Source organism: Pteropus medius, unplaced genomic scaffold (genome assembly GCF_902729225.1).
Source record: "Pteropus medius unplaced genomic scaffold, Ma_sr-lr_union100, whole genome shotgun sequence".
Lineage (NCBI taxonomy): Eukaryota > Metazoa > Chordata > Mammalia > Chiroptera > Pteropodidae > Pteropus > Pteropus medius.
Window position 1 is genome coordinate 60,783,900 of NW_024349800.1, and position 26,001 is coordinate 60,809,900.

A 26,001-nucleotide genomic window follows, 5' to 3' on the forward strand; every position below is an offset into this window, starting at 1 on the left:
CCCAGCTCACGGCTGCAGCCAGGGAGGACCTTCCTCACCCAACGCTAGCTTGCATTAGGCATGAATAAATGACCAAAGGAACAATATTTAGAATCTTTTGTCCCTCTAATTTTAGACTGCACTTGGGGAAATTCCCATGAGCCAATCGGTCATGTGGCAACCACAAATCAGAGACTTTTCAGGACTAGTTTCAATTTAACGATATTGAAAGTGCCAGGTACTGGGCTAGAAACTGGATGTATGAAGGTACGTAACTCGTGGTCCAGACTTGAAAGGGAGTGGGAGGGGACAGGAGGGACAAGACCTGAGGTGTCCACGCTGTGTGATCCGTGCTGTGACGAGGGGTGGGCAGGAGCTGCAGCACGGAGCAGTTTAGGAGCGCTGGAGTGGCGGCAGACGAGGCTGGGAAGGTGAGCAGGGAGACCTTGGAGTGTCCTGGGTACCAGAGTAAGGCGTGTGAACTTTATCCTGTAGACCAAGCGCCACCAGTGAAGGGTCTCAAATAAATGAGTAAAATAATCGGATCTGAAACCTTCTGTCTGCTGTCAGCCCACATGCTAGCACAGTGGCATATCTACGTGCTAGCTTGGCGCACACTTACTGGGACTCTGTTTTCAGTCCAATGAAAACACAGGCTGTGGGACGAGAGCATTGCTAAAATCATTTGCCAGTCAAATGAACGGCTTCCAACCTCTGGATAGAAGCCACCTCAGCTCTGCAGTGTACTGCGTGGCCACTGACCTGCCGCAGGGCTCTGCTGGGCTCCTGGACGCCCTGGCCCACTTCCTGCCAGGTGGCCCAAGTCCCAGCAACTTCCCAGGGAGCCGCACCAGGGCGGGGGCAAGGTGGGGCCGTGACGCAAAAACACTTTATAAAACAAACATCCTGGGACTTCCACTTACACCTGGGTGTCTGGCTTCCAGCACATATTTTTGGAAGCGCTCCACTTCTCCGATGACACCTGTGTTGCTCAGAGCGAGGAGGGCCTCCAGGAAGCTCTCTCTGCCTGGGGACTATCATTTGGATATTGGCAAGGATGGCACACATCCTACCTTGGAGGGTGGAGCGGATTGTAGGAAACACCTAAAACAATTCAAGGGCAAGCCTGGAGTTGAGTGATTGAGCTGGTAAATGATTGAGCTTCAGAACACTATTTTTGGTCAAACATCCACATGTGACCAGAATGTCTCATTTGACTGTTGCCCTTACCCAGGAGTCTTGACTTCTGGCACCCTTACAGGACAGGTCCCAACCAGCCAAAGTCCCCATGTGGCTGGATGTCAAGAGCCTCACTCCATAGCCAACTCTTACTAAGCTTCTGGGGAGAAATTGGGTGCAGAATATGACCATAGAGAGCATACGAACTCATTCTATAAAGTTCTCAGTATCGAATAGCCCCATATTGAGTACCAGCATACTTAAATGCTCACTACCATCTTTTATGTTAATTCTTTCTAGTAAAGATGGCTCCTTAAATTTGCAATCACCATACACCTTTATAAGCCCTTTCATGTAAATACGTTAAGAAAAAAACACCTCCGTCAGACATGTTCTCATTTTTAGTTCAGAAAATGTAGTCAGCGAATTTATACAGAGCTCTCTTTGTAAAAGAAGTCAGAGATTCACAGAAGATCGGAGTGCAAGGTCTTGAGTTTCCAATCCAGTGCAATCCAGCCAGGAAGCATCTTACAGAAAGAGCCCGAGACCCCCAGAGGGGAAGCAATGCCCAAGGCTTCATAATGAGCTGAGAGGTCCCAGAGCTTAGGTGGGAGACTAAGAACGCAGATCTTGGCAATGTCTGATGTGCTTCTTGCTGTTTTTGTTCACTTCCTTTACTGCTTTTGTACCAAATATGAAAACCTCACCTCCACGTAAGAGTAACTTCTAGGTACTGGGTATCACATAGTTTACAAGAATTGGTTGCTTTTCTTTAAAGGAAAAAAACAGTAAGGGAGAGGATGAAGTGTACTGAAAATACGTAGAAAGATATCAATGCCATGCCTTTGAACAAGGCCAGTGTAGACCCCATGGGATTATATTCTCAAATCCAGGTTAGTGATGGAGTTTAAGGACTCGGGCCCTGCTGAGGGCCAGTGCTTGAGAAAGCAGCACCGCCTCCTTCCCCTGATTTTGTTTCCCCATCTGGACAAGGCCTGGCCGCCTCGGAGGACAGTGCAGCGTGTGCGCAAGACTGCATGTTCGGGGTGGGTTAGGAGAGGCTGTATGTGTGGGTGACTGGAGCGTCGGTGGCACACGTGTATGGCAGTGGGAGAGACCGTCTTGTTCCTGAATTGAGAACATGAGACTCCATTCCAGCTAATATTTCTCAATCTGAAAAAGAATCACAGACTAAACCGAAAGGACCTTAGATCCGGCCCCAACTCCTTCCCTGATGGCTGGAGAAACAGGCTCACAGAGGGTCAGGGAGGTGGTCAAGGTCACACAGCTGCGAGCTGCTGGCAGGACAGAGGCTGGCTGTCCCTCCCTCCACACCAGGCTGCTACCAGGATCCCACATACTGAGACATCCGGTCCCCTGTGCTGGGAGGATGCCACATAGCGGGACAGTGTTCCCCTTGCAATGACTGGTTGATTGCTGTGCCATGGACAGCTGGGCAGGGCAGACAGTGTGCTCCTCTTTGCCTTGGCACTGGACACGAAGACTTCTGGAGTGTGAGGAAAACTGTGTGTGTCACTGGAACAAAACATTTCCTCAAAGAAGGCAAACAAATACCAGGGGCGAATCCCCATGTGTTCGCATGGACTCGAAACTGCCCCATTTAGCACCCGAGGCTGTAATGCTCTCTAATGGGCTTGTTAATCTCATCCCTCCTTAGGAATTAAGTTTATTAGGGCGGAGATAACTCCCTTGTCCCTCGCCCTAATCCCTGGTTGACACCCCGTGGTTTTTCCAGGACTGCGTAAAAATAAAGTTGATCCGGTTGCCCAAGACAAAAAGGAACTCTGCCCGTCATGGCCCTTTACATATGAAGACTCGCTTCTGTTTACCGCTGGCTTCCCCATCCTGCAGTCTATGGAGGCCAGGCCCGCTGCGGACAGTGAGATCACTCGCTCGGGCGTGCCTTCCTTGAACAAGTCACCCACTATCTCTGGGTTCTAGGGCCTGAGGGGCTAGGCTCAGGGGCCAGTCCGGAGGTTTTTCAAAATCTCCCAGGGTTCTGTAGCTGTAAAGACCCTTGGGTTATCTACTCCAGGCTGCTCTGAGGCCCACAGAAGGACTTCATCCAAGATCACACAGCCAGCGGGGGCCAGGCCTGGGCTTCAGCCCTGAGCTCCAGGGTCCCCCTGCACACACACCCTGACCTGGGCTAGTTTTACATGTTCTTTAACTCTTTCTGGAAGCCCTCGGGTTGGTCACGACCCACACCCTAGGGTGGAACGTAAACGTCTGTTGGATTTTGTCTTCAAGGGAAGGAATGCTAAAATGGAAAAATCCCAAATTCCTTCAGTCTCTCCCTGGGGCCGGCAGTTGGGGATGGTGGTTCACACCCCAGAAAGGCGCAGTCCTCCACCCAGGGCACTGGCCACACTCTTAGGCATCCGTCCCCAACTACTCTGGCACAGGGGACCGCGCTCCTATGAGGATCTAAAGCCTGACATCTGAGGTGGAGCTGAGGCCATGATGCCGGCGCTGGGGAGCGGCTGCCAACACAGATTAAGCTCTGCTCACTCGCCCACCGCTCACCTCCTGCCCTGCAGCCCGGTTCCTAACAGACCATGGATGGTACCCATAGCGTCACCGGAGACCCCTGCACTTAGGGATGACCAATTTCCTACGCAGCTTTAGCCATATGCATTCACCGCGCAGACGTCGGTGCGTTGGGACTTCCAGACGCCAGTGGCAGTCGCAGCTGCCCTTAAAGATGTCCAGTGGTGGACGAGCGCCATCCGCACGGCAAAGGGCGGCGAGCTGCTTGGTGGCGTGGGGCCCCGTTACCTCCTACCTCTCCCCCTAATGCGCTTAGACGAGTCTCTGGCTTAATCGGGTGGACCGCGTCCACCGCTGTCTGCCAGCCAGGTGGAAAACACCTGGATGTGCACCTGGATGCGTCGGATACAGTTTACTGGCACAGTGACTCGCCAGGTGCCGCTCAGCACGCCCCTTCCCCGGCAGCGTCCCTGTCCCGCTCCTGGGGGAGCAGCTCCAGAATCGTTTCCAGGCCCTTCCTCGGAAAGGAGGCGCGGGGCGGGAGAGGCCGGAGTCCGCTCGGTAGGGTCCACGTGGCGCGCTTGCGCCCACGATGTCCTTTCTGTGTCCCCGGGCACGAGGCATTCGATGCCAAGTGGAGGGACAGCTGTGCGCAGCGGGCAGCGGGCGGCGGTCAGCGGCAGGCTCTGCGGGGCGGCGGCGGCTCCGGGCCCGGGCGCGGGGCGCGGCCCGGCGCTCGGGGGCGCCCGCCGGGGCTGGGGGGCGGGCGGCGCGGTGCGCGTGCGCGGGCGCGGGCGCGGGCCCGCCGCGGGGCGCTCGGCGGCTCTGACGCTCGGGCGCCCCGCCCCGCCGCGCCGCGCCCCGCCCCCTCCCCGGGCGGACGCCCGGCCGGAACCGATCGCGGCTGGTTTGAGCTGGTGCGTCGCCATGACGACACGCGCGGCGCTATAAGTAGCGGGGCCGCGGCGCGGCGGGCTTTGTCAGTCCCCGGCGTCCGCCGCCGCCCCTGCGCCAGCGCTGCGGCGCCACCCCTGGCCGGCGGTCCTCCGCGGGAGGGAGCGAGGCGGCGCGCCGACGGGGGCGGCCGGCGGGCCTGCGTCCCCATGGGGTCGGCGTGAGGCGCCCCGCGCTCCGAGGTGAGAGGGGCGCGCGGGGGGCCGGCCACGTGCGCCTGCGCGCCGGGCCGCGGCCGGGGCCGAGGCGGGGACGGGGCCGCGTCGCCGCGGGGCGCGTGGTCGCCGGGCCGGCCGCCCCCCGGCCTGGGGTGCGCTCGGCGCCGCGCGTCCTGCCGCGAGCGCCCCGGCTGCGCCCCGCCGGGCCTGGGGGCGCCGCGCCGCTGACGTGGGGTTCGGAGCCGGAAGCCGCGGGGGCCCTGCCGGGCCGCCAACCGCTGTCCGCCTCCTTTACACCCATGCGGCGCGCCGGGCGGCAGGTGCAGGGGACGCACGAAGCCAGCCCGTGCGTGCGGGTCGCGCGGCTCCCGTCGCGCATGTCGCCGTCGTGAGGGGGACACGTACCATTCCGCCTCGTCCTGGCATTTTTCCCTTTGGCTTTTATGTCTGCTGTGTGAGCGGAGCCAGCGACCCGGTGCGGGACCCACGGGGGCTGCTAGCGCCGAGCCCGCCGTGTGGTGGCCGCGGTAAATACTCGGCTCGCGGTGGCCGAGAATTGTCTCGTTGAGGAGTCTTTGAATGACTTAGTGATTTAAGAAAAGCCTGGAGTATTAAGATCCAGTTGAGGAACAGTTACAGGTAGGAGGCAGACCCCAGGTTTTCAGAAAAGGCTGATTGTGGTGGTCGAGAGTTCGAAGTAACCGGTGAAGATGGGGGAGCGGAACCTTTTAGAAACGTCTGGGGAGAACAAAGAATGTGTTGACTTTATTCAAACCCAAAATCGGGCGTAATGGAGTCGACTTGTGCAGTTTTTTTCCGTTTCGGTTTAAATTGGTGCCTGGCTCTGATTACATTGGTCTTAGTACATTACCCATTGGCAGCAGAGACGCGGCAGAAAAGTGCTGTCTTGTGCTAATCGATTCATCCTTTCAAGTGACTTAATTGTACAGAACACCAAGAGGTGTTCTTGGGTGAAATTTCTCAATAGCAAGTTATTAAAATAATGCTTCAAAAGATACAGGAAAGCAAAATACTTGAGAGCGGTGTATTTAAAAGAAAACTTTCCAAGTTTAAGCCTGAACTTTGCCTTAAATAAAGATGTTTAACAAGACACAAGTTAATCCAATCTGTCACCGCTTGAGCCTATTTAAATGTCGTTTATATAGACAATGGATTTGCTGACCTTAGTCTGTTGCCTCGCACTAGGGGTGATTTAGGAGGTTGACGGTGCCAAAAAGTCACTTCCGATCAAGTCTTGAAACAAATTCTCCCATGCATGGGTTTGGATTTATGGCAGGCCCGTCCCCCTGGGCCTCTCATAGTGTCCCATGCCAGAGCAAATTGTAGCCCTGAACCATTGCCTGGCCTCTGTGCCCGTAGGCTGCAGGCACTGAAGCGGGTTACACATTGGAAAAGGCTTTATCTGGCAGAAATTAAATAGATTAAAATAATTTTAAGATAACTGTCACTTGCCAGGGTCACATTTCATGAAGGCTCTGATTGTTACGAGCTTATTTTTGCTTATTCATACTTCATTTATGCTTATTTTTGTTATTCATAAAAGACACCAAAAATTACTCTCCTATGATTATCATTCATAGCTAAGCAAATGTTAGAGTGCCCGCTGGGAGTCCCAGAATTGCTAATTTAGTAGGCAACACTGGTTCAAGAATACTGCTTTCTGATCAGATAGAGCAGCTATAGTACATTACGTTGATTTGAAGATGCAGTTTTTAAAAATAGATGCCTAGCGTGAAAGTAAAATAGCATGAAAATTAGCTCAGAAAATTCTCAGGAAACTCAGTAAGCAGAGAGACCCTGACATTGCCATGATGCCTATTAGCCACTGTAAGACTTAGTGAAAGTAGGAATTGGCAGGATGTCTGTGTGGCAACTTTTAATTGTTACTGTAACCACTGTTTTACGCTTCTAAAGAACTGAGACAGCTCTGAAATAAAGTAAGTGGACCATTGTAAAACTCTTCCCCTTATTAGTGAACTAAGTGCAAGAAAGCTGAAGCCCACGTTCTTCGTTTTTTGGCATGAATATTTGAAGTGCTTATTGAGATGTGCAGTACTATATATGGAATTTTAGTGTGCTACTTTGAAGAAATCTGAAGCATTGAATCTGGTGTCCTCAGATACTGTAGAAGTTTAGGGAATCATGAGACTTACACCCAGGACTAATGGGGTTCCACACCCAGAGAGTGAGCTGCTTGAGTAACCTGCTTCCTGGGTGTGCATGGTGAGTGCCTGATCTTTCCATGTGATGTGTTCCTAATGAGGACAGCAAATTCTGTGTTTCTCAGGACATTTCCACTGCTGCGCGGAGAACACACCCATCTTTGGCGGGACTTGGGACTCCTGGAGAATTGCCTTTGGGAAAAGCTGGCAATTGTTTCTTTAAATTCCATCTCTTAGTTTTCCTTGTAAGTATTCATGATTGTTGCAGGTTAATCTGGTTAAAAATTACTAAGTATCTCTAAGGCTCCTGAGTAAATGTGTCCACGCTATTTGCAGATCTCTGTGTTTCGAAAGAATATCCAGAAGCCATGAACAACTTTATCAATGAAGAGTTTGACTGCCATTTCCTCGATGAAGGCTTTACTGCCAAGGACATTCTGGACCAAAAAATTAACGAAGTTTCTTCCTCCGTAAGTGTATTGAGTCCACGTTAGCGGTGTAGCTCAGAGAGACGAGCTGACGAGGGGGAAACTTCATTGGAGTCTGAAGGAAATGTAATGGAACTTAGGACTTGTTAGGGAATTTAGAATTTAATTGGCTGTGGATCACTTAGCGATAATAGTGACATTTGTGTCAGTGACTGGACTAGAGAGAGTAGGGTTCATTGGGAGTGATGGGAAGTAGAGAGGCTGCGTGCTGGACGTTAGGCAGCTAATAAGTTCCCTGTAACCACACCTACTGTAGGATGACAAGGATGCCTTCTACGTGGCGGACCTGGGAGACATTCTCAGGAAACATCTGAAGTGGCTGAAAGCTCTTCCTCGGGTCACCCCCTTCTATGCGGTCAAATGCAATGACAGCAGAACTGTACTGAAGACCCTCGCTGCCACTGGGACGGGATTCGACTGTGCCAGCAAGGTGAGCAAAAGGCAGCAGGACTCACAAATGATTCTGCAAAAACGGCCCTGGTGTTCCCAGCAGGGCAGATCAGAGTTATGTTTCTGGGGCAGTAAATGCTAATGAAAGTGGGGGGCACTGTGGTGTGACAGCTTCCCCGTGATTCTGCTTCTTGCATTTGTTTATTAGCAACTTACAGTGTAACACCTCTTCTTTTTCAGACTGAAATTCAATTGGTGCAGAGTCTTGGGGTACCTCCAGAAAGGATTATCTATGCAAATCCTTGTAAACAAGTGTCTCAGATTAAATATGCTGCCAATAATGGAGTCCAGATGATGACTTTTGACAGCGAAGTCGAGCTGATGAAAGTTGCCAGGGCACATCCAAAGGCAAAGTGAGTTACTCCTGCATTTGAGGGCAGGGTCAGGTGTGGCATCTGCGTTAGATTTCTGTACTTTAGTAAATTATCTGTGCGCTGGATCAGAGACAAAGTAGAAAATCACTTAATGTCTCTAGACTCATTTTAGACTCAAAGCACAGAGTGTCAGAGCCCAGGGTTCGCTTTATGTTGTAACCATGTCCGTAGGTGATGCTCGTGTCATGTGAATTTGCTGCACTGTTCTTGCTTCTAGGTTGGTTTTGCGGATTGCCACTGATGATTCCAAAGCAGTCTGTCGCCTCAGTGTTAAATTTGGTGCCACACTCAAAACCAGCAGGCTTCTTTTGGAGCGGGCAAAAGAGCTAAATATCGATGTCATTGGTGTCAGGTGAGATATTAGAGAGGCTGAGATGGAAACATTTAGATGACAAGTTTGACAGGCTCTTTTCCCCCACTGTAAGTAGTTCTTTTTAGGGATAGTGGATTCTCCTTTCTTATTCCTAGTTTCCACGTGGGAAGCGGCTGTACTGATCCCGAGACCTTCGTGCAGGCCATCTCTGATGCCCGCTGTGTCTTCGATATGGGAGTGAGTATATCTGAACCCCAAGTGGGAGGTGGGAGGCAGGGCTGACGTATTACGAATCTGGCTGTTTGATCGACTTAATTTTCTTAACTCTAGGCTGAGGTCGGTTTCAACATGTATCTGCTTGATATTGGTGGCGGCTTTCCTGGCTCTGAGGATGTGAAGCTTAAGTTTGAGGAGGTAATCCATAACAGTTCCAGTGTGCGGGAGCTATTGGAGCAAGTCTCTTTTTAGAATGTTAAAATTCCTTAGCCGATACCAAAAGAGACTACAAATATGAAAGTAAATGTCTTGGTGTGATATTTCAAGCGACTTCCGTGTGATTTAAAATTGTATTTAACATCATTTAGCTTTCTAAACTGAGTCTTTCTAAAAAGTCTTAGAAAACAGTTGGTTACATTAAGAAATGTCACTGGAAATAAGAACATGCTGGCTTTAATACAGTAAGTCCTCACTTAACATCACGATGTCCTGTAGCTTTAGGAGAAAGGACGTAACAAAACCGATTTTACCACAAGCTAATTGATAGAAACAGGAATTAAGTTCCTCTGACATCTCATCAGCGTTATAGTGACACGACATTTGGACAAAGTAAATGTAATTTGAGGATCTGCTCTACACCATATGTGCTACGCTAGAATCTGTATTTTCTTAAAACATTTTAAGTGTTTAGTCACTTAAGCCATTATACGGTGCTTAAGTTTATAACAAAAGATCCACATTCTTATTTGTTAAAATTATGTGAGATTGGCAGAAAAAGTGTTTTACCCTGTTGGCATGTAAAAATATTTAGGCATTTTGGTACTAAGTAGGTGATAATAAATTTGTTTCATACTGTTTGGTAAAAGGAAACCCAACCCATAACATCTTAAAAAGGACAGGACGGGAACCTGGGGAGGAATCAAAGGGAAGCCACAGGGAGGTGAGGGCTGGTTTTCAGGGAGATTTTGATTTTGATTTTGATTTTTTGCTGCTGTTGCTTGTTAAGCTCCTCCTGATGGCTGCTCTGAAACAAAAACATTTGTCATGTCACAGCACTGCGTCCTCCACGTGGTTCGCCTTGACGGCTGACTCTCGTCTGTCTCGCTCTCGTAGGTCACCAGTGTAATCAACCCAGCACTGGACAAGTATTTCCCGTCAGACTCGGGAGTGAGGCTCATAGCGGAGCCAGGCAGATACTACGTCGCATCAGCTTTCACGCTCGCAGTTAACATCATTGCTAAAAAACTCGTATTAAAGGAACAAACAGGCTCTGATGGTAGGTACAGAGAGTGAATCCTTGTATGTGGAGCTGAAAGCTAGTGCGAAAAGTGGTCATTGAGACTTTCTGCTTCCTAGATGAAGATGAGTCGAGCGAAAAGACGTTTATGTATTACGTGAATGACGGCGTATACGGATCGTTTAATTGCATCCTCTACGATCATGCGCATGTGAAGCCCCTTCTGCAGAAGGTACCTTCTGACTGTACTGTGTGTAAGAGTTAAGATGATGAGTCCTGACAGGTGTAACTAGGTATGTTTCTCTCAAATGTAGAGGCCCAAACCGGATGAGAAGTATTATTCATCCAGCATATGGGGACCAACGTGTGACGGCCTCGACCGCATCGTTGAGCGCTGTGGCTTGCCTGAGATGCACGTTGGCGACTGGATGCTCTTTGAAAACATGGGTGCTTACACCGTTGCTGCCGCTTCTACCTTCAACGGGTTCCAGAGGCCGACCATCTACTACGTGATGTCAGGGCCGACGTGGTGAGTGGCGATGCCTGTGTGTGGTTCTGACAAGAAAAGATACCTTTTTTAAAGTTTATTTTCCTCCCATGTCAAGAATATATGTTCTAGAAAATTTGGAAAATAACAAATGGATAGAAAAAATCCAATAAGTGATTTTATTCTTAGATTTTCCCTAAGGTGTAACCATTTTAGGCAAGACTGGTTATGGTATCTCTGGGTAATGAGAATATTTTAATGAATGCATGTGATCTGTGGTTTCCTTATTACCAAAAAGAGGGCTCTGAAGAAACCATTGCTTCAGAAATACAGTGAATTGCTTCCCGATGACACAGTGACCAAGGAAGCAAATAGGCTCCTGAATAAGTTATTCGAAACTGCTCAGTGATGAGTGACTCAGGGGTTCTGAATGTGCTACTTCTCTCTCTCGCTCAGGCAACTGATGCAGCAAATCCAGAAGCGAGACTTCGTGCCCGAAGCGGAGGAGCAGGATGTCGGCACCCTGCCCGTGTCGTGTGCCTGGGAGAGTGGGATGAAGCGCCACCCAGCGGCCTGCGCTTCCGCGAGCGTCAATGTGTAGATGCCGTTCTTGTAGCTGTTACTGCGAGTGTAGCTTGAATTTAGGGAGGGGGGGCATTTAACTTAATTACTGCTAGTTTTGAAATGTTTTGTAAGTTGGGTTGGCACAGATGGAACAATATGGAAGACTAGGAGGTGGGGTCACACTTATCTGTGTTCCTATGGAAACTATTTGAATATTTGTTTTATATGGATTTTTATTCACTCTTCAGACATGCTACTAAAGAGGGCCCCTCAGCTGCTGAGCAAGCATTTGTAGCTTGGACATTGGCAGAACGGGCCAGAAGCTTAGTATCGTGACCTGTTTTAAAAATAAAGTATCTTGAAATAATCAGGCATTGGGAAATTTTTACAGTGTGTCCAGTTCAAACGCTCGCCTTGCATGTGTTTTACAAGTGGGAGCTGATGTATGACTAAGGCGTTCGTGATTTTTGTTATTTTGGTGTTCCGTAGAAGAGCCTTCTTCCTGTTGGCCATTTTTATTTCAGGTACAGGAGTCCTGTATCAAGTTTAGTGTAGATTCTCACAAAGAACTGCGGGTTTAGCCCACGTACAGGTAGAAGGATGGACGTGATAGGCCGTGTCCTCTGCTGCTGAGAGTGGCAGACGTCTGCCTTAGCGGCTCAGCCCACCCTGAATGTCCACAGGGATGGCTGAACATGGGACACCCAGAGCCCCTTGCCAAATGTCTGGCCTGCTGCTGTCATGGCCAGTGCACAGGGCCGGCACGCCAGGCCCTCTGAGCCCGGCCCACAGAGAGAGGCGCCCCCTGCCCACCCGGAGGGCACTCCCAGCGCAAGCTGCATTGTTGCAGACAAGTTAGGGATGTAGTACAGCATGTGGCCGTCAACGTATTAATAAATTCAGTTACTCTGTGTTACAGGTGTCTGACTTGACCGCTGACTGGCCACCTATGTTTTCTTATCAACTTACCCCATTCCCCAAAAAGGCAGGCTCATATTACTTAAGCCCCAAAATGGGAATTTTGAATCTCTGCAAAGCTGCAGAATGAAAAAGGGAAGCCATGTAAAAGCCACATGTCGCTCTAGGAAGCCCCCAGCTTCATTAGAGGGACATGGGAAGTCAGCAGCAAATGGTACAGATGGGGGCGCTGTGGCTCTGTTCCGTCTCAGGAGCAAATGAAGCCACCTGGCTGCTGCTGTCAGCCCCTCAGAGAAGTCGAGGGGAGTGATTTCTTGTTCTAAAAAGCATCTTCCCCTAAGGCGTAAGGGGGGATGGATACTGCGTTGTGATTGCTGGTCCCTCTGGGGCATGGCTTCTCATCAGCTCTGGCCTCCCTCCCTGGACCTGAGAGTGGCTTTAGGTGCCAGACTGAAACACGTCAGGAGCCACAGAGAAAACGGGCTCTTCCTGGAGAAGGGGCGGGGCGAGCGTAATCAGTGGTTGGCCTCACTTCGCACCCCTTCCTGCTTCCTCGGGGTCTGATGCACGCTGCTACTGCTCCAAAGGAAGGAATTAAGAGTCCCCCAAAATGCGAGCTAGACATCAAGCCTAGAGTCTTGGTGAGTTAGAGGTCTTTGACTTAGAAAGGGAAGGAATTCAAAAGAATCACTCAGGGCATCTTAAAATCCAGATGGCTGGACCCATCCCAGACACTGAGAGTGGAAACGGGTGTGGGGGGGTGGGGACACGACTGTGTAACCAGCTGGAAAAATAAAAGTATCCTCAACTGACATCACTATCAATTCCAGATGAAAGTTTTCAATGTAACAGGTTCGGCCACGAAACTATTGGGAGAAAACATTCGAAGTCAAAAAGGCAAGGGACTAATGGGGAAACTGGCAAACAAGAAAGGAGCTAATTTTCATATTAAAAAGGCTCTAATCAATAAAAAGAACAATTCAATAGAAGTGGGCAAGACATGAACGGGTTCAAAGAAATAAAACTTGTTGAATGTGAGATTCTCAAAGTGTATTAAAGCCCCCAAAATCTGTTTAAAACCTGTCAGATTGGCAAAGGGATCCCTAGTTTGTGAGTAAGCTGGCATGCTCGCCCACAAAAGATGGGAAAAGGGATTGCAGGAATAATCTGGAGAGAATTTGGCCATATCAAAATAATCCATATTATCTTTGAACCAGTAATTCTAAAATTTTCTGATAAATCCACTTACAAGGCTTTTCATGGCGGCATTGTTGATAAGAGCACATTAGAAACAACCCGTATGCGAATCAAGAGGGTGCCAACGAGATGACCCCTGGAAGGGACACGCTGCATGAGGGCACAGACTTACAGGAACCTCATGGGACAGTCTCCGAGCAGGAGGAAGAGGAGGCGGGTGAGGAGTGGGGCGGAGTGTGCTACCATTTGTGTAAAAAGCGAACCAAACTCGCCCTGTGTGTGCACACGTACTTGCACACACTTGCACACGCACAGGACACTTCTGGAAGAGAAGGGCTGAGAGGCTGGCAGCAGAAGAATCAAGGCCCAGGGAGGAGGGTGGAGCCGACACGTGCACTTGACATGTGTCTGTTAACTGATTTCAAAAGGAATTTGAAAACAAGCCTCCCGGTGAGGAAAGAGGCTCAGAGGTTAGTCCTCGAGTCGAGTGACTCGCGTGTCCCTTCTGTGTGTTCTTCCTAGCTCGCCATGCTGCTAGACCTGCGCTGGTGGTCGGATCGGGGACCCGGGCGGGGCTGGCCAAGGCCAGCTCTTCAGCTTTGCAGGGTCCCAGGGCTGGCTCATGCCACCCAGCTCGTGAGGCCGATGGACACGGCAGAGGCACTGGAGCCAAGGAGAGAGCATTGTACACTCTGGAATGTTGACAGGTCAATACCTACCTTCCCCCAGGGGTCACCTTGGAGTCAGGGTCAGACCCTGAGTGCTCAAGCTCCCAGCTGGGCCACTGCCCCTCAAGGACTAGTCTGCACCTAGGGGTGGGCCAGAGCCGATGGACAGACCACCGTCCATGCCTTTGGCCTCCCTCTCTCCGCCCTCCTGGAAGGCCACCCTTGGTGCCACCTTTCGGGTGTGACCCACTGTTCTACCCAGGCCTCACTCAGTTTGTCTTACAGTCATGTGCTCCGATGGCCCACCCAGTGACCCCTACGAGGCGACCTTGCGTCTCTATGCAGAGTCCATTTACACTTAGTAGGTTTCCTTAGGTTATTCACCTGCTGGCTGTTCACCCCCTCTGCTAGAGGGCTTTTCCGGCCATCACCCCATTCTTTCTTCAGCATGGGTGCTCCCCCCATTCTGGGCCTGGGGGCTCACTTCGAGCCACCCCTGGGTCCTGCTGGAGGACTGGCCCTGGAGGTGAGGTTAACCTTTTCCAAATCGAGGGTCCTGAGGAGCCTTGGCACTTGGGGGTGACGGGCGGAGGACAAGTTGGGGGTTCTGCCCTCTCTGTCCCAGCCCGCTTAACGCATCAGGTTTCAAGGTTGAATGTCATTTGAAGAAAGGCTTTGCGAGCGCTCCCAGACGCCTTTTTAACAGATGGGATGAAGCCCAGACTGGATGTGCCCCGTGCGCAGTGAGCCAGCCAGTTTAAGAGGACTTTAGGTCTCCCGCCTCCCTGGCCACCTCTGCTCCTGGCCACCGTGACTAGAGTGAGCCTCCTCCTCTGTCTCACCAAGGGCGGAGCCGCAGCTCCTGGTCCTTGCTCCCTCCCAGCCTCATCCCGGCCCAGGGAGGCAGCAGCAGGAGACCCAGAGCACCTGCGGCTCTGAGCCACACAGAGGGTGGCTTCTTCAGCTGCACTGACAGAGCAGACACTGGACCTCCCAGGGACTGTCCCTCCCCCTCAGAAGGAAGCCTGGCACGTGCCTCTACCTGGCGGGGCTGTTGAGGCAGGATTGGGGAAGCTCAGAATTTAGTGCACTGTGTGAGAACACCTGGAAACCCTTGCTGCTAGTTTTGGAAAGTACAAGGAATTTTTTCCATCCTTACTGCTGACTCTAGAAAGAGGAGGGTCAGCTCATGCCAAGATGCGCTCTGCCTCTGGCCACAGGGGTTACTGAGGTAGTAGTGACCTCAGGAGGGGTGACGTTCCTCAGACTGTGGTCTCGGCGAGGGCTGAGCAGGGAGGGCAGAGGGCCTCCGAGCGGGCCCAGCATGGGAGGACAGGCTGGGCCGAGGGCCCGAGTCCACCGGGAGGGCCATGTGTCCTCGCCCTGGGGGGTAGCCTGTGAGGTGGCTTGGCTCCTCCCGCTTCTGACTTGCCCCAGGGGCTGGACGGGCTCAGCTCCGAGGCCTGAAAAGTAGGATTACCAGATAGCAAATCAAAATATAAAATATTGCACGAGACATAGGAATGCCGAAAGATTATTTGTTGCTTATCCGAAATTCACATTTAACTGGGAGCCCTATTGACAAGGCCTGAGTCCGGGGCACCAGGAACTCGGCTTCAGATTCTGTGTGCTGTGTGGATCATGGGAAATCAGGTGCCCCTGCAGCCCTCGGTCTTCTCATCTATCAGGTGGGACAAGGACAGAAAGCTCCACTATAAAGCGGGCCCAAGCAGCTCCAAAACCAGGCTTTGGGTGGCCATAGGGATCTGCACATCCAGGCCCGCCCTCCCGTCCATAGCCACCAGGGGGCAGCAGCACCTAGTGCTGGAGGCTCTTCTGTGGATCGGGTGCTGTGACTAAGTTATTGGGTCACTCAGTCACTCAGCAAATGCTGACAGAGCCCACTGTGACAGGAGGGCTGTGGCAACAGGAGTGTGGCCTGGCTGAGAGGAAGCTCCAGGGCCAGCCACATCAGGGAATCCAGGGCTTTGAGGAAGGGGCTCCAGGTGGTCTTGTCCCCAACCAGGATGCTCCCCGCAAAACTCTTCCTGAGACCCCATAAGTGAAGCCCACCCCAGCCCTGGCCCTCCTGCCTCACTCCCAGTGAGCAGCTGGCAGGTCCCTGCAGCCTGTGTTCTTGCCTCCCCCTGCCATCGAGTACGTAGCACACCCCTAGTCACCTCCTAACGTGCCCACTCAGCACCTGGGGCCCACCCGCTGCCCCTCAGGCCCTGGGCCCTGCTCCCAGCCCCGTCCTGGCTGTGCGGGGTGGCTCGGCCTCCCCACAGAAGCGCGAGTGCAGTGGGAAGCAGAGGCTGCTGAGCTTATCCATCCCGCCCCCCTCAAGCCAGCCCTGAGGCCAGAGTCCAGGTCCCACTTGTCTTTGAATGTAAGTACAAGGGTCACCCTCTCCCCATCTTTGCACAGCCCCCAGATCCCTGCTCTCCCCACCCCAGCGCTCCCTAGGGGTACCTGGTCCTCGGTCTGGCTCTGGCCCCGTATTTAGAGGAGCCAGGGGTCACTTGCTGCCCTTGCTCCGAGCAGAACCATAGGGGCAGACCCTGGCCCATGGGGGAGCTTTGCATACCCCGCTCTGCCAGGAGTGTAGGGATTATCTAGGGAAGAGTGGGGACAGCTTCCGGAGGAAGTGACATTTGCAGAGACTTAGGAAATGGCCTGGTGTGCGGGTGAGATAAAGTTCAAGTTGGCCTCTGCTGGCCCAGCTGGGGCCAGGAGCAGTGTGGGTGCCTATGACTGGAGCAGAGCCAGGCCAGCTGCCAGCCCGGGGAGACGTGGGTTCCCCCCTCCCCGCCCGCCTGGGATGAGCTACCAGGGCTGCCACTCAGCGTGGCCTCACACACATCTCCAGGAGCCCCCCGCCTGCCCAGGCCAGATGCTCCTGACCCTCAATCCCGGGTCTCCACACAGAACGTGCCCGGGTGTGCGCCTGCAACACCTCCACACAGGACACACTCCAGACTGGACCCGACCCGCCAAGCCGCGTCCGCAGACGTGGCAAGGGGCCACACCACCCGCCCCTCCACACACACGCACCCAGACCACACACACAGGCAGTCACACAGACACACACAATGCACACACACCCAAAGGAGCACTGTTGGGGGTGGGGGGGTCAGGCGGTCTGGCTGGCTCTGATCTTGCCACTGCTGTCGGGGGACTCAAGTGAACCCTGAGGGGCCCGGCTGGTTGCTAGTGGAGTTTGGGAGCTGGTGACAGGTCTGTGGGGCAGGTCCCTTCCCTTCCCTGGGCCTGTTTCCTTGTCACCTGCAGAAGAAGCAGGTGCACCACAAAAGTTCTTGTAAACTGTGGTGTGCTGTGAGAGCGGACGGCAAAGCTGGGGAATGCGTGTGTGACAGGCAGCAATGGTGCATGTGTGTGCACAGAGTGTGTGTGCACGAACCCTGAGCACACGCAGCCCACAGGCAGGAGAGAATGGCTTCCTGCCCCGGACCTGGCCAGGACGGGCTCGAGTGTGCCCTTCCGTAATGCAGGCAGGCAGAGAGCCTGGCAGGTCCTTGGAGATGGCCCCGCTTTGGGTCCGGGGCCCAGCTCAGTCCCAGAAGCTGCTGGAAAGAGCCCACAGGTGATGGAGGGGAAGCCCACGCTCTGCCCTCCTGGGGTGGTGGCCTTTCCCCGCCCTCGACCCCCCGGCTCCCTCGGCCCCTGGAAGTGCCCTTCTTGGCCATGCCCCAGGTTCACCTTCCAGAACGTTTGCTCCACAAACACCCCCCTCCAGGCCCAGGCTCACAGGGCTCCTCGCCCGTCTCTAACATCCGATGTCCCACACAGAGAGACCCCATTGGTGGTTTCTCTGGAGAGCCCGAACCTAGCGGTCACGCTCACCCGTGTCCGCTGGGCCATGGCCCCACTGCAGCACTGCGGCCCGCCCCAGCAAGCACGGCCGACCTCACTTCTGCCAGCTCCAGCTCCATCTTTGCAAAATTCTAGCCCCACGGTGGGAGGGGAGATCCCTCAGGCCAGGCAGAGTTGTCAAAGGCAGCGTCTTGCCTCTTTGTAGCAACTCGGAGCCACCTCCAGGCCACCTGGCCTCACCCTCCTACTCCACCCAATGGTGCTGTCCATCAAGGCTCCTGGCCGTGAGCACGTCATGAGCTTCACCAGGAACCGGCCGCTGCTGGTGCCACCAGCTCAGAAGGCACTTACGGATGGGCTCGTTGTTTATATTCAGAAGCGTGAAGTCTTACGACATATTAAGATTACTAAAATCAACAAACTAGCCACCGTCCCTGACAGCCTGCGTGAGTCAGGCTCCGGGCTCCACGCTCAGCCCACTTACCTTGATCACCTGCCTCTTCGTTAGGCCCCTTCTACAGGTGAGGCTCAGAGAGGTGGCATGGCCCGTGGGCAGGTGCGACAGACACCGTTGTGGCCATCTTGGAGACAGAACCCCAAATCCTGTTCGCCCTTCCTGGCGCCATGCCCTTCGGGGGAGGTGGGACCTCCTCAGTTGGGGTGCCCCTTGACTGGCCAAGGCCCAGACCAGGTTTTGGCCAGTGAGAAGCGGGGCTTGTGAGGAGGAGAATTCTAGAAAGTTCTTCTTCTCAAAGAAGAACAGAAGATAGGGCTGCTTTTCTTCCTGCCTGTGGAATGCTCCCGGGTCAGCCGTACTGCCCAGAATGGTGACAGCCCTGGGCGGACTCTGAGAACTTAACAGTGAGGACAGAGGCCAACAGCGAGGCTCGGGGGCAGGGCAGTGGGGCGGCGAGGTGACCTGGGGGTCCTCGGTGATGCTGAACCAGCCGAGCCTACGCTGCCCTGGACCGCTCGGCCCGTGGGACAAGCGTCCCTACGGCTGAAGCACCTTCTGCTGGGTTTTCTGCTGCTGGGACCCAAAGTATCTCAATGACTGAGAAACGAGGTCCTGCCCCCAGGGTCTGTCCTGACGCCCCCGGTCCCCACTCTGTCCTCACTGGGAATGTGCCGTCTGCTACCTCGCCGATTAGACCACACGGCAGGGGGAGGGTGGCGGAGGGGCAGGCAGAAGTCTCACCGTCAAACCTGTCAAGAACGGTCATCTTTTCTTTCCACGAGTGGTTCCTGCCTTTGGGCAGATGCTGAGGAACAGGCTGCACCATTTGCAGACACCGTGGTGACGTGGGGAGGCAGGAGAGCCGCGTTTGCAGGCGGCAGCCGGCCCCGCGGAACCCAGAGTCACCGGGACTGCCGAGGGCCCCGGGCCAACACAGCACTCGGAGAATTCTGTTTATTTGATCGTTTTAATAAGGGAAATGCCAGACCAGTCAACAGCAGGACGAACCTTACACAGACGCCTGCGTCACTGCGTCCCTATGGGCACGGAGGGCTCGCATGCACTTCCTTTTGAAACAGGCAGACTGAGTGCACAAATACCACAAAATAACCAGGCTCGGGGGCTGGGGGAGGTCACAGGCCACGGGGGAACCACGCTTCAGAGGCGATCGAGGCATTAAATACGGGACCTACACGTGACATTTCACTTCACCATACGTATAATTTATATATTAAAAGAAAGGAGGCCGCAGTCCACAGACGTGCGAGCAGCTTTAGTCAGAGAAAAGGAACGAGCGAGGCGGTGCCATGCACAGGGGAGGGCTGGCCGTCACCTACTCTCCCTCCGTTCCTGTCCCCGCCTGACCCGCAGAGCCACCTGCAGTCACGAAATAAATTAGCTGGCCTTGGCGCCATCCTAGAAAGTCCCACCAGTGTCCTTGGCAGCGTCCTCTGGGCTCCCCGCGGGCGGGGGGCACCCTGGAAGGGGGAACGCTGAGCCCTGTGTGTAAACATCCCCGGGAGTCGCCCTGGATGGACAGGGGAAGGGACGGGAAGAGGCCAGGCGGAGGAGGGAGGTGCAGCTAGCCGCAGGGCCGGGGAGGCGTCACGTGTCACCTGGCCTGGCCGGGGAGAGCAGGAATGATTGAGGAGGCATCCACTTTTGCAAGCAAAGCTTAAACGGCGAGACGATCCTGTTTCTCTGTCACTGTCCAGACGCCGGGTCCCTTAGAACTGACTTGCGCTGCTGGGGTCACACTGTAACAACCGGACGATGGAGGGGTCACTCTTGGCACCTTTGATAAATTCCTCCAGGGACAGTTTGCCTGTGGGAGGGAGGACGGGAAAGGGGAGTCAGCCAGGGCTCACTGTTCCGCACTTTCCAGAGCACGGGGACAGTTCCCACGTCAGGGCCACCCACTCGGTTCCAGTCCCGAGCCTTCCTGGGACTGGATGCTGTCCAGGTGCCACTTTGACGACGTTTTCTGGAAAAACCTGTTTTGCTTTCACTGCTCACTGCAGAGCATCGGGCAACTCTAGGACACACCCCATGCGACAGCACACGGTGGCCAGTGGGGCAACTTAAATCACCTTAGAAGTTGCCCCATCCATTACTGAAGAAAGGTGTGACTCGGCCGGAAAGAACGGGGTCTCTGCCCTACTGCATAACTAAGCAGGGCTGACGGGGCCTGAGGCGGCCAGGGCGTAATTCGCTGACCGTCCAGCTGGCAGTCCCCTGGTGGCGGCGCGGGCCTGCTGCTCGCGCTGGGAGAGCCCTTTCTGCTGCTGTAGCATCTGCCCTTGGGGTGGACGGAGGACGAGAGAGACTGGCCATGCTGAGGTCCAGCTGGTACCGCCCTCATCTCGGCTCCTCCCTCCTCCCCTGCGGACCCTGTTACTTCTAGGATTAGGAGGCAGAAAAGCAGGTTTTAAAGCTAAGTTGCCGTAGAAGCTGAATCCCAGAGGCACCGATGCAGGTGACGTGGCGGGCCCTCTCCCAGAGCGGGCCTGGGGCGGGACCTAGGTCTGAGGCAGACTCCGTGTTCTGCGGCTTGTGCCCTGGGGAGCCTACTTCTCGCCTCGGCTGAGGGGCTCTGCAGCCCCCGGGGAGGTGGAGCAGTGACGGGTACAGAGGGACAGCTGTAAAGGGACCGCGGCAGCCCGGGGCCCAGGCCCAGCATGCAGAGGAGGACGAAGGTCGTGCAGACTCTGGCTCTGCTGCCGCGGGCCAGCAGCAGCCTTCCCACGCCTCAGCGCTTCACGTGCAGGGGGCGCCCTGGCCGCGGGGAGCGTCGGTGGGGAGGCTGCCTCTGAGGGGTTCGGCCCAGGCCTGGTCCGGGGGACACACTCAGCTAATGGGCTGCTGCCAGGCAGCATAGGACAGATGCAGCTTGCCTCAGGGACCTCCCGTGGGTCTCCTGAAGGGGGCAGGCAGGCTGGCCCCCCAGGGGACTAAGCAACAACACCCAGACCAAGGGGTGGACTGGATAGCCACTCCCTCCCCAGGACCCTCCGCTAGTGCAGACAGGTTTGTGGGCTTTGTTTTTCTTTTTACCTTGGTATGACTTTTACCAGCCAGCTCCCCAACCCCTGGGTTGGGGGGTGCGGAGGGGACAGTCTGAAGGGGGAGCTGCCCCCTCCTCCAGGCCCCAGTTGCCATCAGCACACCTGCCGCGCCTGTAGGGCTGCTGGTCTCCCCATCTCAGGAGCTCAGAGACTATAGGATCAGGGGCAGCGACGCCATGACGACAGAGTCAGATGCCGGCCCAGGTCTCCCTGACTCAGAGTCCTGGCTCCTCCCTCAGCACCTGCCCTTCCCCGGGCCACACCAGGGTGGGTGGGTGGGGGGAGGCCTGAGAAGCTGCAGAGGTGGAGGGAAGTGTCCCAAACACGCCTCGCTCCCAGCACCAACGCACAGACGCACGGGGACCCGGGACCCTACCGTCATTGTTGGTGTCCATCTGCCTGAAGATCTTGTCTGTCCGTTTCTCCGGAGTGGACTCATCCTCGGGCATCTTCATCACGGAGGACACCATTTTGTAAATAGCCTGCCAAGGGGCACATGGAAGTGTGTGCTCAGAGATTCTGGAACATTCTTGGGTGGATGAGGCACGTGCGAGCTTCTGCCCCCCCACATCACGGTGGCACAGAGGTCGGGACGCTCACCAGCCTCCAGGACCCTTTCCCACTAGAACATCCTCACTACACCCAATAACGCAGGTGGGGATCGTAGGTGGCAGGTGGGACACAGGAAGCAGACACACTTAGGGGGGCCGTCTGCAGGTGGGAACGGGGACGGCGCTGGGAAAGGACTCCAGGGAGCCTTCTGGGGGGACCGGGAACGCTCTGCAGCTGGCTGAGGGTGGCAGGGACCCGGGGAAAAGAATTCAGCGACTCTGAACCCAGAGTCCCCCCAACCTGTGCTGACTTAGTCTCGGGAAAGCGAGCGTGACCACAAGCCACGGCGATGGCCTGGCCCACAGGGGGACGCCGGGCCGCTGGCCGCACCCCGGGGGCCGCGGGTACCTGCACGATCTCCAGCATCTCGCTGCGGCTGATGTAGCCGTTGCCGTCCAGGTCGTACATGCTGAAGGCCCACTTGAGCTTCTGCTCCAGTTTGCCGCGGGAGGTGACGCTGAGCGCGATGATGAACTCCCGGAAGTCGATGGTGCCGTCGCCGTTGGTGTCGAAGGTGCGGAAGACGTGCTCCGCGAACTTGGAGGCGTCGCCGTAGGGGAAGAAGTTGGCGTAGATCTTCTTGAACTCGTCCACGGTCAGGTGGCCGGTGGGGCAGTCCTTGAGGAAGCCCTTGTACCACTCCTGCAGCTCGTGATCCGTGAACTCCGTGTTCTCACGCAGGTCCTGCAGCACCTCGGGCCGCAGCTTGCTGTTCTGCTTGCCCATGGCCGCCGGCTACACCTGCGGGCAGAGGACGGGGTCAGCTGCGGACGCAGGGGCGCCCCCCCCTCCACCTGCAGCCACTGAGCAGGCCGAGAAACGTCCCCTGCGTGCCCTGCACCCAGGGCCGCAGAGGCCCCCATAAGGCTGTCCCTGTGTACAGTCGTCAGCAGGACCAGGACCCCCTGCGGAAGGCGGGCCTCTGGTCTACTCACCCCTAGGAAGGCGGAGATGCTCCGCCCATGCACTGCAGGACGCATTTGGACTTTGAGAATGAGGAAATGTGAAAAAAATATATGCATTTAAAACCGATGGGATGCCCACTGGGAAAGCGTACAGATCTGGGGACTGCTCCTCAGTCCCGTCACCCTCTCCGGCTCCAGGCAGAGTTGCCACACCGACTGCACCCCACACCCTGCACGCTGAGCAGTTCCTTCCTCTTTCGGGCACTTGGGTCTGCCTTTGTCCTTAGAACAGGTAGAGTGGGTGGACCCAGAATTAGCAGCAGGCAGTACATGGTGTCCCGGATGTGAGCAGTAAAGCATCAGGCACCTGTTGGGTGCGGTTTCCACAGGCCTGGGTGTCGGGCCGGCCCTGGGGAGATGTCACTACCAGACATTACTGCACCTGTCCCCTGACTTTCTGAAGCATGTAGGAGAGTAGACAATAAGAAAGTGTTCCCGTCCTAGTCCCAGAGGTGACCACTTCGAACCACTTCCACATTTATGAAACAGCAGATGCCAAATCCTCATCACGAAAGACGAATGCAGCCCATCGACTCTCCCTGCCCTTCCTTCTTCCCCCACCCAGGGTTTATTCCTTTACACATACGCATTGTTTTTATTCGTCTTGATAACTTTAAATTATACATTTAAATTTCCTTTTCTAACCTCTGAGTATAGCAGTTTGGCAATTTCTTTCAAAATAACAAACACGCATTCACCTTGACCTGTGCAAATAACGTGAGCGCTGCCACTTCCTGCATCTTTGTAATAAACGACCCAGCTTCCATTTGCGGGAAAAAAGAGAAAACAATGTGTGTGTGCGTGTGCGTGTGTGTGTGTGTGTGTGTCTGGAAGGACTTATTAGGAAATGACAACATTGGCTAGAGAAAGATAGCTCATCGATGAATCAAATGGGGAGTTGTTACGGTAAATCTTTTGCAATTTTAAAATGTCGAATTCTGTATTTTCTATTCAAAAAATAGATACGCCAAAGCAAAAATAGCCAAATCTCTCTCTCTGGATCTAGCAACTTGACGCGGAACCTCTCGCTTGCCTGTGAGACCAAGCCCGTCCCCTCCCCACCTCCGTCCCCGTCAGGCTCTGCCGTGGGAATCGTTACTTCCACATCGTCAGGGTGTACGGTCTCCTTCTGCTTCACCTGCAGGTTGCTCCTGAAAAGTGGAAACCGGCAAATCTCCACCTGACTTGCCCGTCCGTTTCCTGGCGAGGGCGCAGTGAGTGAAGAAGCCAGCCCTTGGGCCAGGTGTCTCTGGCCACCTGTCCCATGTCTTGCCGTGGGCAGCAAGAGGGGGAGGCTGGTCCGGGGGAGGCAACGTGGTCGTGAGCACTGCCTTCGCTAGGCCGCCTGCGCTAGTCGATGGTACTTCACTTCCCCGGATCAGCATTCTCGCACTTTCCTCATGGAAATAATCCGTCTGCTGTGGAGTTCGAAGACTCCCGGAGCTCAGAGACGGTCTTTCCAGCATCCACCCACCTCGCCGAAAAGCAAACTGCCGCTCAGAACGACGCTAGCAGTTCGCGCCAGGAGGCAGCTGTGATATCTGTGCTTCCAGATCTCACTGAAGTGCCGAGCTCCTAACACCTCCTCTGTCTGAAATAACAAACGTTTTTGGAAAGGAAGGTACCAGATTAGGGCGAGTGAGGAGTACGGCCAACGCGCCCATAAGAAGGTAAGAGGTAGAGTGTGGAGTGTGCCGTGGTCTGCCTTGGGGGAAGCTTCGTGCCTTCCGAGCTCCCTCCCACGTGTGTCCCAGGAGGCAGACACAGGTGACTGCACAATCCCGCCTCACGGCACTTCCTGCGTCTCCCGGGGCCTGGCCCAGAGCACGTGCACGCGCACGCGCACGCGCACACACACGCACACATACACGCACCTGCTTTTAGGTTTTGCTAACTTTGGAAGCAGAGAGGTTTTCGGCAAAGCTGGCATAGAGGCTGGGTGACCCTCTTTGGGGGGTACCCTTGGGGGGTCCTTCCTGAGGGCTTTGGGGGCCTGTGGGATGGGGAAAGGGCAGAAGGAAGGACTCTCGTCTCTGGCCGCAGAGTGGCAACCCTTTGATCTATTTCTGCATCCAGTCTCATTTGAAGAAAGGGTTCTGCTGACAGAAACAAGTCTGACACCAGGACCTGCTCGTCATAACATCCCGAGTCCATCAGCATAATCGTGTGGCAGAAGAATATAGGGACACCGCGATGGCAGAACCCCACCCCTCACCCAACAACAAGAACAAGAAACAGAAAATAAAGGCCACGCGTGTGACTTTGTGACCTCGACGTCTCTGAGGTCATGTCTATGACCCCAAGCCAACGCACTCCAGTGGAAGGCCGGCAAACGACAGAGCAGGGCAGAGGGCAGTCAAACCTCAGGGCCTGCACAGGAGACGGGGAGGAGAAGCATGCCAACGGGTGCCACGGGATATTCCAGAAGGGTCAGGGAGTGGGGATCCCCAGGGCCCTGGAAAGTGAGAGTGGACAAGCTGACAATATGGGTAAGAAACAGAGCCTTGTTCCTCTCACCCTGCTTCCTTTTCCTTCTGGGCACAGGGCCAGACTACATTTCTCAGAGTCCCTCGCAGCCTGGTGGGCAAGGACTGCACTCTGGCTGATGGAAAGTGCCAGCGTGCTGGCCACAGAGCACCCAGGGGAGGCCTCGGAAGCCGTGGAGGGCACAGACCTCACAGTCTTTCTCAGCCAGGCATCCTCACGTGCCCATTTTCTCAGTCCTCTTAAGGATGGTGCACGATGAGTCCGTGGGCAGTGTGGAGGCCACCAAGGTACCCCCAGCTGGTCTCCATCTCTGCTCCCTCGCCATTAAACTCGTTTGCCAGGAAGGTCTCACAAGATGGCCTTCGCACTGTGACTGCCATGGAGCCAGTAGGTGCAGCCCACGAACGCCAGGCACAGCCCCACGCATACTCCCATCTCTTGCTGGGCCGGCCTGCGTGTGCTTGCCGAAAGCTCAGAAGAACTAGTTCAGAAGAAGAACCTCACTTTTGCTTTCTCCTGGAGGCTCTCGGCCCGAAGAGGGAGGCCTCACCAGGAACGGGAACAGGTGGGGTGCTGCATGCACAGCGACCCCTCTGTTATTAATTAAGACAATGAACAAACTTTATTGATGACTGGCTGGCTGGGAGACAGCGGACAAAGAGCAAACATTTCTGCAAAGACAAAGCTGCCACTCCTGTTTCCCAA

The 26,001-nt window shown here is 54.6% G+C and overlaps 2 protein-coding genes and 1 non-coding gene across 5 annotated transcripts in view; 2 read left to right on the forward strand and 1 right to left on the reverse strand.

The window, feature by feature from the left end:
• The first annotated feature begins 4,666 nt into the window (after window positions 1-4,666).
• Window positions 4,667-11,463, forward strand: ODC1 (ornithine decarboxylase 1). 2 transcript variants are annotated; one of them, XM_039887855.1, is made up of 12 exons: window positions 4,667-4,805; window positions 7,090-7,209; window positions 7,301-7,434; window positions 7,709-7,882; window positions 8,083-8,255; window positions 8,494-8,628; window positions 8,745-8,826; window positions 8,920-9,003; window positions 9,919-10,081; window positions 10,162-10,274; window positions 10,357-10,571; window positions 10,986-11,463. In XM_039887855.1, exons 3-12 carry the CDS (start codon window positions 7,333-7,335, stop codon window positions 11,128-11,130), a joined length of 1,386 nt encoding a protein of 461 aa, XP_039743789.1. In that variant the 5' UTR covers window positions 4,667-4,805; window positions 7,090-7,209; window positions 7,301-7,332; the 3' UTR covers window positions 11,131-11,463. The 2 variants fall into 2 exon arrangements, with proteins under 2 accessions (XP_039743789.1, XP_039743790.1); XM_039887856.1 differs by lacking the exon at window positions 4,667-4,805 and adding an exon at window positions 5,396-5,420.
• On the forward strand, window positions 6,056-6,191 carry LOC120622200 (small nucleolar RNA SNORA42/SNORA80 family). The gene has a single exon (XR_005658451.1). It is a non-coding gene; the product is annotated as a small nucleolar RNA SNORA42/SNORA80 family (small nucleolar RNA).
• A 7,652-nt stretch (window positions 11,464-19,115) lies between the features above and the next one.
• HPCAL1 (hippocalcin like 1) overlaps window positions 19,116-26,001 on the reverse strand; it is an 84,414-nt gene continuing 77,528 nt past the window's right edge. Inside the window, exons 3-5 of one of the 2 annotated variants that reach the window (XM_039887858.1) lie at window positions 22,193-22,585; window positions 21,609-21,714; window positions 19,116-19,992 (exon numbers count right to left, since the gene is read on the reverse strand). In XM_039887858.1, coding sequence (XP_039743792.1) covers window positions 19,895-19,992; window positions 21,609-21,714; window positions 22,193-22,570 — 582 coding nt within the window. In that variant the 5' untranslated portion in view covers window positions 22,571-22,585 and the 3' untranslated portion in view covers window positions 19,116-19,894. The remainder of the gene's footprint in view (window positions 19,993-21,608; window positions 21,715-22,192; window positions 22,586-26,001) is intronic. The other variant, XM_039887857.1, reaches the window with a different exon arrangement.